The sequence below is a fragment of the Pyxicephalus adspersus genome, chromosome 10, assembly GCF_032062135.1.
Source record: "Pyxicephalus adspersus chromosome 10, UCB_Pads_2.0, whole genome shotgun sequence".
Taxonomy (NCBI): domain Eukaryota; kingdom Metazoa; phylum Chordata; class Amphibia; order Anura; family Pyxicephalidae; genus Pyxicephalus; species Pyxicephalus adspersus.
Window position 1 is genome coordinate 59,746,649 of NC_092867.1, and position 15,833 is coordinate 59,762,481.

Consider the following 15,833-nt stretch of genomic DNA (forward strand, 5'->3'; position numbering starts at 1 on the left):
GTGAGAACTTTCTACACTACATTCTCCGACAACTTTCCCCCACCATCCACACTACATTCTCCCAAAGCTCTCCCCCACCATCTAAACTACATTCTCCGAAAACTCTCCCCCACCTTCTACACTACATTCCCCAACAGCTTCCCCCCACCATTCACACTACAATCCCTGACAGCTCTCCCCCACCATCTACACTACATTCTCCGACAGCTCTCCCTCAACCCACATGTCCAAACAGCTCTCCCCCACAGTGCACACCTCATTCTCCGACAGCTTTCCCCACTGTACACTACATTCTCCAACAGCTCTCCCCCACCGTCCACACTACATTCCCCCACAGCTCTCCTCCACCATCCACACTACATTCTCCACCAACTCCCCTCACCGTCCACACTACATTCTCCCACAGCTTTCCCCACCGTTCACACTACATTCTCCAACAGCTCTCCCCCACCGTTCACACTACATTCTCCAACAGCTCTCCTCCACCGTCCACACTACATTCTCCCACAGCTCTCCCCCACCGTCCACACTACATTCTCCAACAGCTCTCCATTTGTTGGGGACATGACGTTATATTGAGGAATGGAGATGGACCTTTCATATGGTGTACAGTATCTCCTCCTCATTTGTTGAGGACATGACGTTATATTGTGGAATGGAGATAGACCTTTCATATGGTGTACCCCTCCTCATTTGTTGGGGGACATAATGTTATATTGAGGAATGGAGATGGACCTTTCATATGTTGTACAATATCTCCTCCTCTATTTAATATTTTACCATTTAATACTTACATTTGCCTATGTAAAGAGAGGAATTCTTCTCATGTGACTGCTGATCTGCACTCACAAATGTCTCTTCTTCTTCTTCTTTAACCTTAATTTTTATGTCTTTTAGTTCTTCATCCTACATCCCAAAGATAGAAAATAAAAATATCACCAAAATCTGACCACAGAGAAGAACATCTCATAGCTTACAATATTTATTGTATTCAGTTGCTTAGTCTCACCTACCGTGTCAAACTCATTTTGGTCATGATCTTCCTGTGTGTATTCCTGGGAAAGCAAAGAATCACCCCGGTACACAGAATGCTGATCTCCCAATACCAATGTTTCTACTTCTTCCTCTTCAAGTTTGATGTCTTTCAGTTCTATATTCTAATCCCCAAAAGTGATAAAAAAAGATTCACAAAAAGGAACACAAAATTACATAGAACAATGGCAGAATACAATTTGATGTCTACATGGCAAAGCCTACCTACCTGGTGAAGGATGGGGTCATCTTCCTGTGTGGAATCCCGGGAATACAGAGGACGGGGACATCTCTCTGGTGGGGTCCTGGATCCATCTGTAGGAAACACACACACTGACTGAATACATTGTCTCTATATGTTTATCAGATGAGAACAGGGAGGAAAAAGGGGATGAACAGCGGAAATATTATTGTTTAATGTAGGTATTTAACAATAATAGCATAATTGTTTTGGTAGTATATATTGTGGGATATTTAACTTACAATAAGGACTAGTCCATTGGTTAGGAATAGAACATCCTTTGTAAGGCTCTTTAAGGGCATTTGGGTGATGATTCTTAGTTGTTAGGAGAGAAAAACATATTTGTATTGTTGTGCTATTCATGGTACACTAGTTATTATCCAGTAGATAAGGTAATTGAAAATATATATGATAGTGCTGTAGTTGCCCAATAATAGTATAAGTAGTATTTAAAAAGAATATACACAATTAACTATTACTATAATAAAATAGTCAGTAGGTAGCACTAGATTTATATGATAGGAGTATATATAAATATAATGAGGAATACTAGAGTAAGTTACGTTTTATTGATGGCTTAGGATAAAAAAATCTAACAATACCTTAGTGGGTAGTTTTATACTGAATATATAGGTTATGGGTATATGGGTTATTACACGGGAATACCATTCCCTATGTTATGTGTTTGCATGCTAAAGATAATAGCATAAGGGGTTTGTTACTTTGACATGGTGGTATAGTGGTGGGCTGCGGATATCCATCCGTGGAGGATTGGTCTACTCGCGGCTCATCCTTAAATGGATTAGTGCAGGTTGTGTACCACGCGCGGTGTGCCTGCTTGTGATTGTTCAGGGAAGGGAATTTTTCGCCCCTTCAAAGGAAGGTGTGCACGCTGGTAAGGCGGGCAGGGGTGGGGATCCCCTCCCCAGGCATCCCCCACTACCCCCTGCCCACCAATAGAGCTTTATTAGGAATACTATACATTTTTTCTAAAAAGAATGTGTGGCTGTCGGCACTTAAATACAAAGGGTGTTCTATTTGAAACTGGGGCTGGAAAGGATACTCCTGAATTTATTTATTTGGGCTTATGACTTTGAAGGGGTTACTATAAAATTTAGGGGAACTCCAAAAAAAAAAAAAAAACTAAAAAAAGAGGAATTACGGCAGAAAGTGGTGTTACTTTTGAGAGGTTACCCATGCGTTTAAGGGGAACCTTCTCTTATCTTAAATCTTCATACCGAAGTCTCTCTAAAACATCATGTTCTGTGCAACTTTTTTCAAAATGCAGGTTTTATAAACATTAAATAGACATGATAGGATGGTTACTGAGTGTAAACAAAAAACAAAATCCCTCTCTGGTATTCCACTAACCCGACTCTCTCCTCTACAATCTATCATGAATGCTGCAGCCTTACTCATCAATCCATCCCACCGCTGTTCTACTGCCGCATCACTTCAAGTTCTCGTCATTGGCTTCCATTTCACCAGGGAAAAAAAATTCAAGCTCCTGTGCTTTGCCTTCAAATCCCTTCACAGTTCTTGACCCACTTACCTTTCTACCTGGTAAAAAAAATACCTCCCTAGCTGCTCCAATGACCTACTTCTGAATTCCTCACTCATAACCTCACCACACACACGGCTCCAAGACTTTTCTAGAGACGTCCCAAATCTCTGGAATGGTCTTCCTCATCCTATCCGGCTTGCTCCTATTTTCTGCTCATTTAAATTTTTTTCAAACTTGCCTACCTGTCTTCTGTGTTTTGAAACCGTCACTACTTTCCACCAATACATATCCCCGCATCTATTGTGTGTTACTTCCCCCACCTCCTAGATTGTAAGCTCTTCGAGGCAGGGTCCTTTCCTTCTGTGTGACTGTATTCATCTGTCACTTGCAACCCCTATTTATTCTACAACACTGTGTAATATGATGGTGCTATATAAATCCTGTTTAATAATAATAATAATAATAATTTTTTTATATGTTAAAAACAATTGAGAGCACACTTGGTATTCAGCATCGGGATGATGGAAGATCCTCATAATCGTCACAGCAGAACAAAGGGAAGAAACCAGGTTCTTTAGGGCCCTGGAGCTGGCCAAGAGAGTGAAAGGGTGGCTTCCTTGGCCCAACCCAATCCTGATTTGGGTTATATGCACCTGCGCTCAGGTGCAAGGAAAGAGGCTAAGAGAGAGCCAGAGGGTTCCAGGCTGAAGAGAGAGCCAGAGGGTTCCAGGCTGAAGAGAGAGCCAGAGGGTTCCAGGCTGAAGAGAGAGCCAGAGGGTTCCAGGCTGATGAGAGAGCCAGAGGGTTCAAGGAAAGCCAGAGGCCAAACAGTATGTAGCAATTCCTCCCTCAGGAGGGGCTGGATATTTCCGGTTCTCCTGACTATGCTACTTACTCTAGTCTGGTTCAATACACCAATGGAATGAGTTAAAACAAAAAGGGGTTTATTTAACAGGTGAACAAAATATAATAAAGAATGGAACTTGAATGGAGCATTCATGAGTCAAACAGTTCTCCTTGAAAAGAGCAAGGGACATGAAAATAAATCCAGTTCTGACATGAACATATAATGATTCCTCACATTTCCAACAGGGACTTCCCAACAAAGCAATGAGTCAATGTAAGGATAAGGGTAAAAAAGAAAAAAAAAAAAAAAGAAAGCCACCAGCAGGCAAACAGCTAACAGGATTGAGTTCCAATGCAGGAAAGTGTATATCTGACACTCCAGTCCCTATAAGCCAGCATGAATATGTTGCATAGAGAAGCCTGCTGTTAGCAGTAGAGAAAAGTTTCTTCATAAAAGTACTTATCTGAAGGCCCACAGCCACCTGCTCATCTTTGAAGGGTTGCTCAGTATCACAGCAGATGCACTAGATTGCTTCTGCCACCTGAAACAATAGCTTCCCTCCTGCAGCTCTCCTAATCATTGTGCCCAGGCTGGGCTGATTCTCCACAGGAGAGTCTCTCCCCTCTCTCTTTTCTCCCTCAGAAACTTCCTGTCCCCTCTAGAAAACGTTCCCCCAGCCTCTCTCCATGCAACAGGTTCCTCTTTTCTTTTATTCCCTCTCCATGCTGCCATCTAGCGGTGGTTTAGGCACTGTGTCTTCATACAATATAATAACAGCATTAACCTTAAGCCTGCGTCTACATGGACAGTTTTAAAAACACATATAAAAGTTCCCACCACTTTTATATACGTGTGTATGCACTTTTACAAGCGTTTTTAAGCTTGACATTAAAACGCTAAAATAACTTTTATAAATGCCTATGAAGCAGTTTACTGCGATTTGCCGCAATTTTACATAGGCGTTTATTAAAGTTTTACATTTAACCCTTTCAAGGAATGTGTGCAGGGGTACATAAAACCCCTTACTCATTCCCTGAAAGGGTAAAATATATGTAAAAAATTGGACGAGGCTTTAATGTTAAATTATGATGTTAAATGTGTGTGTTTGTGTAACTAAACTTTTTTTTTTTTTTAGGTTATCCCAATGACAGGAAATTCCCACAGCTGCAGTCATGACATGAGCACAGCCCTGTGACTAGTTACACAAACACACACATTTAATAAAATAATTTAACATTAAAGCCTCCTCCTATTTTTCAAATATTTTAACCCATTCAGAGAATGAATAAAGGGGTTTTATGTACCCCTGTACTCATTCCCCAGGGTGGGGCGGTGGAGATCTGGGATTCTCCTTAATAAAGGGGGCTTCCAGGATCCAAAGTCCTGTTTAAAACGCTTATAAAAGCCCTCATTGTTTTCAATGGAAGCTTTTATAAAAAGCCTAAAAACGCTTGTAAAACCTCCATTGAGTTCAATGGGAGCGTTTACAAGCATTTTCCCGTGTTTTTGAGCGTTTTCCTGCTTTTACCATGCGTTTTAATTTTTTAAATGTTGCAAGCAACGTTTAATTTAACGCTCATAAACGTGCCTGAAGGAAACGTCCTGGTGTAGAATAGCCCATTGGAATGCATGGGGACTTCAAACATGGACTTTAAAAGCCTCAGGTTATACGCTGGGGAAAACGTCCGTGTAGACTAAGCCTAAGACATAAACACATCTCCTCCCTTACAGGGGCTACAAGTAGTACAAAACTGTGTTAGCCTAGAAAAGGAATGCAGTCGCCCTAGCCGGGATAAATTTTTTTAGGAATATGGTGTCCAACCCCACGGGGTTGAACGGGGGGGGGGGGGGGGATATGTGACAGAGTGTCCCAAAAATGGCAGGGAAAGTGCATTAAAGGCTCCAAGGAAATGAAAGTGTTAATTGATGTATAGGTTTTTAGGAAGAAACCAGGTTCTTTAGGGCCCTGGAGCCTGCCAAGGGAGTGAAAGGGTGGCTTCCTTGGCCTAGCCCAATCCTGATTTGGGTTACATGCGCCTGCGCTCAGATGCAAGGAAGGAGGGAATTGATCAACAAGAGGCTGAGAGAGAGCCTTAGTGTTCCAGACTGAGAAAGAGCCAGAGTGGATTCCCAGCTGAAGAGAGAGCCAGAGTGGATTCTAGGCTTAAGAGAGAGTCAGAGTGGATTCCAGGCTGAAGACAGAGTGGATTCCAGGCTTAAGACAGAGCCAGAGTGGATTCCAGGCTGAAGAGAGAGCCAGAGGGGATTCCAGGCTGAAAACAGAGCCAGAATGGATTCCAGGCTGAAGACAGAGCCAGAGTGGATTCCAGGCTGAAGACAGAGCCAGAGTGGATTCCAGGCTGAGAGAGAGTCAGGGGGTTCCAGGAAAGCTAGCGACCAAACAGTACTACAAAACTGTGAGTGGAACAGTACTGATATAGTGTATGTGTTAGTAAGAGAGGGCACCTTAGTGAGGGAGCCAGAGGCCCAGCAGGGCTACTGATTATTGTTTTGTTGTGAAGCTGTGGAGTGTGTGCTGTAACACTTGCCTAAACAAATAAAAACTGCTGGTATTTTGGACTTTTGGAGTATGCTGCTTCTAATCTGCCCTGTAAGCCTCCTGTTACCATGACCAACCCCCAGTGATCTATCACAGGACCGAGGAACTCACCACAGGGATGGTGTGAGGCCCTCATAATGGGCGCAGCAGGTGTATGGACCTAGGAACTCAGCACAGGAATGATGGGAGACATAGGAACTCAGCATTAGGTTGCATGGGTAACAGAAGAGCTTTTTTTGATATTAGATGATGGATGATGGGGGGGGGGATGAACTGACTGAGGTTTGTATTGCTTTTTGTGAAGTCGTTGGGGTAATACCAGCAATCTGTGTTTCTGTTTCCAGGTGGTGGGTTGGGTTTTAGAGGTAAGGGTGTGGGCTGACATTGCAGGAGTCGGGGTAGTTGATGGTGGAGGGGATGCTGTAACTGACACTGCAGGAGGGTTGGTTGATAGTGGTCAGGGTGGTGGGTATTGGGTGATAGTCATGGTTGGGGCAGTGCAGGAGGGGCATGGCTGAAATTTAGGAGTTGGGTAGCTGGGGATCAGTCTGTGTACCAAGGGGAAGACTGACCGACACAGCAGAAGGGGGTTGGATGATAGTAAAGGGTTTTTGGGTGGTCTCCGGACCTGGCTACTGCTGTTGTGCTACCCATGCCTCATACTTCCTGTCCTTCAAGAGACAGATCGGAGGTGTAGAATGAGGATCTCCAGAAGAAAGAAGCACAATGCACTATAATACAATATTTTTCTTAGAACAGAAGAATTGGTGAGTGGAGGAAGAAAGGAAATCAAAATGAAACTGTGCTGAGAAAACAGAAATCCCAAACCTTGAAGTTGTCTGTGCAAAGTATGGGAAGTGAGCAGAAAAATGCTTTGCTTGGAGTACCACCTTTACCCGTACACCAGGACTAGTGTGACCATTGGGGTACAAATGTTGGATGTTTAGGTGCAGACAAGGTGAGCCCACCAAACCTACGGAGACAGGCACTCAGGAAAGAAAAATCCCTATGTGCTGAGCCGCCCAAGTAACGAAGACTTCCTCAAATCCAAAATCCTTCTCATTCAAAACACCCCCCAGGCTGTAGGGGGCATACTTCTCAATGGCCACCAATGTAAGGATACATATCTCACAATGACCACCAATGTAGGGGGACATTCCCCCAACGGATCACCATAATATAATATGGCCATCCTTTTCATTGGACACCAATGTAGGGGTAATTTTTCTCACTGATACACACACACACACACACACACATATATATATATATATATATATATACATTACACAAATTACGATTTTCAGTTTTAATTGATGCTGTGCAATCACTGTGGCCCAGACAGGACTGAGCACGTAATATCTGAATTCTCTGGTGTGTTATCAGTTATTTCTGAATGAAACACTTTCCACACTCTGAAAAAGAAAAGACCCGTGTATATCTTCTGGTGCCTAACAAGTGAAGTGTTCAGAGTAAAACATTTCCCACAAATGGAACCGAACCGCAGTCTGTACGTGAATAAGGACTTTCACCCGTGTGAATCCTCTGGTGTTTAGGAAGGTCTTCTTTCCGAATGAAATGTTTTGTGCACTCTGTACAGGAGCAGGGACGCTCACCCGTGTGATTTCACTGATGCTTATGAAGGTCTCGGCGGTTAGCAGTGGTCACCTGTGTGAATTCTTTAAAAAGATTTCCTTTATCAACAAAACACTTTCCACACTCTGAACATAAGAAGCTTCTTGCTTTCAGTGAATGTTTTTCCACACTTAGGACATGACAAACTCTCTCTTGTATGAACTTCTTTTTTTGAAGATACGTCCTTGAGATTGGATGGTTCTACTGTTCTACCATCACCAGGAGATAATAAAACTAAAACTGGAGTAACAGAATGTGACTGGTCAGAAGATTTCTCAGGATTAAGGGGATCCATTGATGTCTCTATATAGTGAGGTCTGTGATGTGTATTATGACTGATGGAACTTACTCCCGGAGAAAATTGTGTGATGTCTTTATAACCTGCAGATATAAGATGTCTGTAAGGCACTTACCTGTCCAGCAAGCCCGGGGTGTCCTTGGGGATCATAGGCAGCGAGGGAGAGGCCGCTGCAGCAGGCAACATGACCGAGGCTGCTGCCCTGCTCACAGCACGTCTCTCCCTGCCGGCGGAGGGATCCATTGCTCGCTATAAGCCTCTGTGTGTACAGTGTGCTTGGGTGCGTTCTCTGTGTGTTGGTTTCTTAATAACCTCTCTTGTGTCATTACCAATAGCAACCCAGTCTGATATCTGATTCTCCCTGAACTCCGCCTGCCCTGACTTTTGATTGTTTCTGACCTGCCTTTGCCTTATCCATATGTACAACGCTTATCAGACTGATCTTCTGTGAATGACCTTTGCCTTGTTTTATGACGACACATCAAAACTTGATAAAAGGATTCTTGGAGTTGGCTGTGGTTTGTGTGCCCAGGCGCATTACAATGTCCCTCCAAAATATTCCAGACATAGTGTCCTCCTGTTAGAAATTAATATTCAAATACATGTTAGAAGTAATCTTCAGGGAAAAATGGAAAGAATTGTTGGAGACATGACATATTGAGGAATGGAGATGGACCTTTCATATGGTGTACAGTATCTCCTCCTCATTTGTTGGATGGACCTTTCATATGGTGTACAGTATCTCCTCCTCATTTGTTGGGGACATGACGTTATATTGAGGAATGGAGATGGACATTTCATATGGTGTACAGTATCTCCTCCTCATTTGTTGGGGACATGACGTTATATTGAGGAATGGAGATGGACATTTCATATGGTGTACGGTATCTCCTCCTCACTTGTTAGGGACATGACGTTATATTGAGGAATGGAGATGGACATTTCATATGGTGTACGGTATCTCCTCCTCATTAGTTTCGAGACATGACAATATATTGAGGAATGGAGATGGACCTTTCATATGGTTTACGGTATCTCCTCCTCATTTGTTGGGGACATGACATTTTTATGAGGAATGGGGAAGAACCTTCCATATGGTGTACAGAAGTAGTCCCCATAATTTTGCACGTCACAGACCACTAATTTCGCTACATCCAGACCACACATACGCAGGGAGACGTGTGTCACCTAAAGGCGAAGAAATTTCTCCCAGAGTGACGTCATGATGCCAGAATCTGCCCACTTTCCCATCCCAGGTCTGAGCGGGATGTGTCCAGAGACCTTTTATATGGTGTAGAGTATCTCTATTTTCTTTTCAACCCAGATACTGGAATGATGGTACTGTTTTTTTACACTTATATAAATCAAACAATTCATATTGTTTCTGCATTATGAGTTTATTACCTACCTGAGTCAATATGTAGAGAGGCATCCTCCTATTTCACTTTAACACCCCTGTGATCGTGAGTGTGGCTCAGGGTGAATTTTATGTACCAAAAGCAGTAACTCCCAGGACCAACAAGTGGTGCATTCCTCGTGGGATTGTCCTGGTGTTCCTCACCCCCACTTCTTTCAGGTCTTTGGTTCCTTTCTTCCGTTCCTGACATAGGCGGAGGTTCTCAGTCAAACTTTCCATCTCTCCTTGTTTATTAGCTAAGTATATGGGTTCCTTAAATTTAGAGAATTAGATAAAAGCCCCATTGTGAAAGGTTTATACTTGAGTACCTCTATAAAGCCTAGACTTGCTTGTGCTCATGTATACAGATGTCTCTAGGAAACTTTCAAAAACCCCAATGGATGAACCTTCCAACCACCAATGGTGAAAGAACATGATTCAGACCACAACATTGTCCATTTAATGTTTTTTTTGTACAAATCAAAACAAGAGAAACATACAAAAAACCTAATACATCACAATTATTAACAATTAAAGATCGGCTGGGCCGTGTGAATTCTCTGGTGTTTAACGAGTGTTTTTTTGTAACAAAAACTTTCACCACATTCGGAACATACGAAGGGGCGATCACCCGTGTGAATCCTCTGGTGGTCAACAAGAGATTTTTTATAACTGAAACATTTTCCACACTCAGAACATGCAAAAGGGCGATCACCAGTATGAGTCCTCTGGTGGTGAATAAGGTCACCATTCTGAACGAAACATTTCCCGCACTCTGAACATGCATACCGAAGTTCACCTGTATGAATTCTCTGGTGTCTAACTAATGAATTTTTCTGAAAAAAACTTCTTGAACACACCGAACATGAATAAGGACGCTCGCCAGTGTGAATTTTCTGATGTAGAAGTAGTCGGCTTTTTTCAGTGAAAAATTTCCCACATTCTGAACATGAAAAGGGAAGCACACGCATATGACATCTCTGATGTCTAAACAAGTCTCTTTTCTGATTGAAAAATTTCCCACAATCTGAACAGGAATATGGATGCTCGCCTGTGTGATTTCTCTGGTGTCGAAGGAGGTTACCTTTCTGAATGAAACTTTTCCCACACTCTAAACACGAAAAAGGGCGTTCACCTGTGTGAATCTTGTGGTGTAGGAGAAGTGTATTTTTGTCAGCAAAACTTTTTCCACACTCTAAACACAAAAAAGGATGTTCACCCGTGTGACATCTCTGATGTCTGAATAAGTCTCTTTTGTGAAGGAAAGATTTCCCACACTCAGAACATGAATACGGACGTTCACCTGTGTGAATTTTTTGGTGTCTAAAAAGGTTTCCTTTTTCAGTAAAACTTTTTCCACATTCTATACAGAAATATGGACGCTCACCTGTGTGGCTTCTCTGATGTGTGAGAAGGCTTCTTTTCTGATTGAAACATTTCCCACATTCTGAACATGAATAGGAACATTTATCTGTGTGATTTTTCTGGTGAATAAGGAATTTTGCTTTCTCAGTAAAAGTTTTTCCACAATCTGAGCACGAATATGGCTGCACATCTGTGTGACTTCTTTGGTGCTTATGAATCTCCCCTTTATGAACAAAGCATTTCCCACATATTAAACATGAATAGAGACGTTCACCGGTGTGAATCCTTTGGTGTTTAAGAAGGTTACCTTTTTGAATGAAACATTTCCCACACTCTGAGCAAGAGAATGGGCGTTCACCTGTGTGTATTTTTTGGTGAATAAGAAGCGCATGTTTCTCAATAAAACACTTCCCGCATCCTGAGCATGAATAGGGACGCTCATTGGTGTGGCATCTTTGGTGCCTGAGAAGGGTTCCTTTCTGAATGAAACGTTTCCCACATTCTGTACATGAATAATGCCGTTCATCTGTGTGACTTCTTTGATGTAATAGAAGGTTCCATTTCTCAGTAAACGATTTCCCACACTCTGAACATGAGAAAGGTCGCTCACCTGTGTGAATTCTCTGATGTCTAAGAAGGTTTTTGCTTTTTGTGAAAGCCTTCCCGCACACTGAACATGGAAATGAAATGTCTCCTGTGTGATCCCCTTCATGGTTTACAGAAGATTCCTCAGGATTGGATGGATCTCTTGGTGTTTCTGCACTATGAGGTTTAAGATGGAGATCCAGAATAACAGCATGTGATTGGTCAGAAGATTCCTTGGGATTGGAAGAGTCCATTGATGTCTCCAAATGGTGAGGTCTGTGATGTGTATTATGAGGGATGGGATTTACTCCTGGAGAAGATTGTGTGATGTCAATATAATCTGGAGATAGAAGATGTCCATCCGAGATATGCCAGACATAGCGTCCATCTGTGGAGACAATTTATACATCATTGTTATCAGTATTCTTCATGTCTTCTGGAGACACATATGTTATCTGACACTCATCACTGAGCTCTGACATGGAATTGGCAGCAACCAGAACACCAAAATATGAATACAAACCAGATAAAGGAGACACCCAAATCACACGGGAACACAGTGACTGGAGATGGACCTTTCATATGGTGTACAGTATCTCCTCCTTATTTGTTGGGGACATGACGTTATATTGAGGAATAGAGATGGACCTCTCATATGGTGTACAGTATCTCCTCCTCATTTGTTGGGGACATGACGTTATATTGAGGAATGGATCTATTTAGTGAATATTACTTACTTGTGTCCTTATTTGAGGAAGATACCTCCTGTTTACTTTTTATAAGCATCTCCTCCATGGACTGCTGAGCTCCCTTCATCAATGTCTCTTTTTCCTCTTCTAGTTTAACCTCAATTTTGATAATTTTCAATTCTTCACCCTAAACCCCAAATTAAAAAATATAATATTATAAAAAGTTATTAAAAGAGATTACATATAGGGTCACCATATAGTTTGGAATAGTTCCATCTACCTGATCTTGGTGAGTATCATTGTGATCTTCATGTGTGGAATTCTGGGAATACAGGGGACCACCCTCCTCAACTGATTTCTCCTCTTCCTCCTTTATAACCCCAACTTTGATGTCTTGAAGTTGTCCACCCTAAAACACAAATGAAATAAAACACATTACAGAGGTTACAGAGAAGCATCTCCTCTCGGAAAATCACATTATCTGGATGGTTTGTTCCATCTACCCGATGATGGTGAGGGATTTCCTGATCTTCCGGTGTGGAATCCGGGTAATACAGAGGACTGGAACATCTCCCTGGTGAGTTCCCATTACTGGATCCATCTGTAGGAAACACACACACTGACTGAATACATTGTCTCAGTGACCCTGATTTATGAAAGCTCTCCAAGGCTGGAGAGAATACACTTTCACAAGTGAAGCTGGGTGATCCAGCAAACCTGGATTGGATCTGGTTCAGGATTGAAAACATAGCAAATAATTTTTAAAAATCCATTCCATGTTTTCTGGATCACCCAGCTTCACTTCTGAAAGTGTATTCTCTCCAGCCTTGGAGAGCTTTCATAAATCAGGGCCTATGTGTTTATCAGATGATGGGGGGTCTAGGTGGACCCTCCGTACTGCTCTGTCCTTTACAATAAAGTCTCCTCTTACCCGGTGATGTGAGGGTCTGGTAGTCCTCCATCATGACGTCCTTGTAGAGGTCCTTGTGTCCTTCTAAATACTCCCACTCCTCCATGGAGAAATAGACAGTCACATCCTGACACCTTATAGGAACCTGACACACACAATGATACAGTCACCATCCAGACACATCCCATAATAATCTCCCAGAATTCCCGGCACGGCTCACCTCTCCCGTCAGTGATCTTCTGAAATTATTTCCTTCTGTTGTCAGGCAATGAGGTGGAAACACTGTGCGATGTGCAACGTCCTTTAAAGACAGCTGTGGGATTTTAATGGCTCACCAGTTGTTGTCTTCCCCACTATATAATCCTATGCAAAAAGGTAAAAATTTGGAAATTATGAAGAAAGGACAGGACAAGGCTTAAAAGAGTGTAAATGTAAAATATTATCTTAGTACCTCCTCTGTTGCCAATTCCACCCATGTCCTTCCTCTACTTCTCTCAAACTCACCTCTTGCCTGGAACTTCCTGTTTGCTGTGACATCACTTCCTGTTTACTGTGACCTCACTTCCTGCGCGTCATAAATCACTTCCTGTTTCTAAACTCCACTTAGAAATTCATCTCCTTGTGGTGAATATGAAATTTGCAGCTTGCATAGTTTTTTCAAATATTCTGATAGCTGTTTGTTGGGGCTTTCTTTAATTATGTTACTTATACTGCACCAGGATTAAGAGACATATAAAATACAAACGTGACTGAAAAAATATTTTAATTTGAGATTATAGTTTTTAAGGTGGGGCAAAGTCTGTTTCAAAATTGCTTTCTTTCTGTCTTAACAAAATATTTGTTTTCTTTAAAAACTGGAGCACATCCAGCACTGCTATTTGTTAGGAACTGGTAGGGAGTCCAGAACTATAGTGAGAAATGTATAAAGTGTTCTTCCCTTCAATCTGGAAGGTGTCCAACATTCCTATCTTCTCAGAATTGCCGGAACCCACTGGGACCCACATCTACAGTCCAAAAGTTCTCTCAGTGTTCATGAAAAAGACCCAGTTCATGTCCAGTCAAGTGACAGACAAGACAAGAAATACAGGAAGATTTCCATTTTCGGATTGTCCGTCACTGCTATCTGTTCAGAACTGGCAGAATCCGCTGGGACACAGGTACACCCATCTACAGTGAGGAAATCATATGAGAAGTGGTCTTCAAGGAAGAGATGCATCCAAAATTCTAATGCTTTAAGGGGCAAATAAAGCACAGTGACATCCTGACACCTTATAGGAACCTGACACACACAATGATACAGTCACCATCCAGACACATCCCATAATAATCTCCCAGAATTCCCGGCACCGCTCACCTCTCCCGTCAGGAGCTCAGTGATCTTCTGGGTGACTTCTAGGATCTTCTTGGCACTGTTTACCTCTGATGTTCTTTCACAACAGCTGCTTGGTGGTAATAGGTCACCAGATGTTTTCTTAACTATTTTATAATCCTGTGTAGAGAGGCATGATAACAATTATTACAGACATTTTTACCATTTTATTCAGGCCAATACACAGATAGCAAGACAACTAATGACCCTCCTCACCTCTCCGGTCAGCAGGCTGATGATTTCCAGGGTGAGGTTTAATATCTGCTCAGTCATGTAACTTCCGTGTTTGTCCATACCCACTGAGATGGTTTTGCGACCTATACGAGACTCTCCTCCCTGTAAACATATAATAAACTGGTAATCATCCAGTCTGTACTGGGACGAATAATGTCAGCGCTCCCTTGATTTCCATTATTAGATATGAAAAGAACAGTCAATATGTCCCCAAAATGAGCTTAAAGACTTAAATATTCTTACAGATGTTTTTCAGCTTTCCTTCTCTAACTAAAACGAAAGCTGGGGTTCAAAGAAAGAGAATACCCGACAAATGCCAACATTTCCAAAGGCTTAGAAAGGACATAACAAAAGGACAAATCACAAAGACATGGGCATGAGGAGGTGCAGTCAATAAATAGTGTGGCTATTATTATTAATAATAGTAAACAGGTTTTATATAGCACCAGCATATTACGCAGCAGCTATTTTAAAAGAACAGAAAGTGGGAGCAATAGGAAGTGGAAGACCATTCCAGAGAGCCGGGGCAGCTCTAGAAAAGTCTTGGAACCATGCATGTGATGAGGTTATGAGTCAGTAGTAGGTCATTGAAGGAGCAAAAAGAGCGACTGGAGTATTTTTCTATCAGGTTAGAAAGGTAAGTGGGACAAGAACTGTGAGGGGATTTGAAGGCAAAGCACAGGAGCTTGATTTTGAATTTCTTTAACAATATCCATGGGCATGAGGTACACAAAAGAGAAAGTTGGGTAAAATAAGCTCCATCATTGGTGGCAGGGGGCTAAGATAAGTCCCATCAAAAACCCCCATCATTGATATTAATGGGCTAAACAAAAAAGTGTCATCATTAGTGCCAGTGGTGAAAAATAAACTTTATCTTTGGTGACTGTGGGATCAAAAAAGTCTCATCATTGGTGACTGTGGGGTAAAAAAAGCTCCATGACTGGTGACTGTGGGGTAAAAAAAGCTCCATGATTGGCGACTGTGGGGTAAAAAAAGCTCCATGATTGGCGACTGTGGGGTAAAAAAAAGCTCCATGATTGGTGACTGTGGGGTAAAAAAAAGCTCCATGATTGGTGACTGTGGGGTCAATAAATAAGTCTCATCGTTGATGTTCTCGGACTAAAATAAGACCTTGGGACAGTATCTATATTTCCTGGACTGTCCCTCA

At 42.1% G+C, this 15,833-nt stretch overlaps 2 protein-coding genes and 1 long non-coding RNA gene across 8 annotated transcripts in view; all 3 read right to left on the reverse strand.

The window, feature by feature from the left end:
• Positions 1 to 15,833, reverse strand: part of LOC140339137 (uncharacterized) — a gene marked incomplete in the record, with an annotated part of 145,177 nt that overhangs the window by 20,055 nt on the left and 109,289 nt on the right.
• Positions 769 to 1,396, reverse strand: LOC140339150 (uncharacterized). Its single transcript, XR_011922366.1, has 3 exons — positions 1,262 to 1,396; positions 1,014 to 1,157; positions 769 to 906 (listed from the first exon to the last, which is right to left on the reverse strand). It is a non-coding gene; the product is annotated as an uncharacterized lncRNA (long non-coding RNA).
• The window catches only part of LOC140338958 (uncharacterized), a 26,951-nt gene continuing 21,068 nt past the window's right edge, over positions 9,951 to 15,833 (reverse strand). The window contains exons 2-8 of one of the 6 annotated variants that reach the window (XM_072423340.1): positions 14,648 to 14,767; positions 14,417 to 14,551; positions 13,084 to 13,207; positions 12,656 to 12,753; positions 12,433 to 12,561; positions 12,201 to 12,339; positions 9,951 to 11,851 (exon numbers count right to left, since the gene is read on the reverse strand). In XM_072423340.1, coding sequence (XP_072279441.1) covers positions 10,038 to 11,851; positions 12,201 to 12,339; positions 12,433 to 12,561; positions 12,656 to 12,753; positions 13,084 to 13,207; positions 14,417 to 14,551; positions 14,648 to 14,725 — 2,517 coding nt within the window. In that variant the 5' untranslated portion in view covers positions 14,726 to 14,767 and the 3' untranslated portion in view covers positions 9,951 to 10,037. Of the gene's footprint in view, positions 11,852 to 12,200; positions 12,340 to 12,432; positions 12,562 to 12,655; positions 12,754 to 13,083; positions 13,426 to 13,513; positions 13,716 to 14,416; positions 14,552 to 14,647; positions 14,768 to 15,833 lie in introns of those variants that run through there. The other 5 variants (XM_072423342.1, XM_072423341.1, XM_072423343.1 and 2 more) reach the window with 5 other exon arrangements.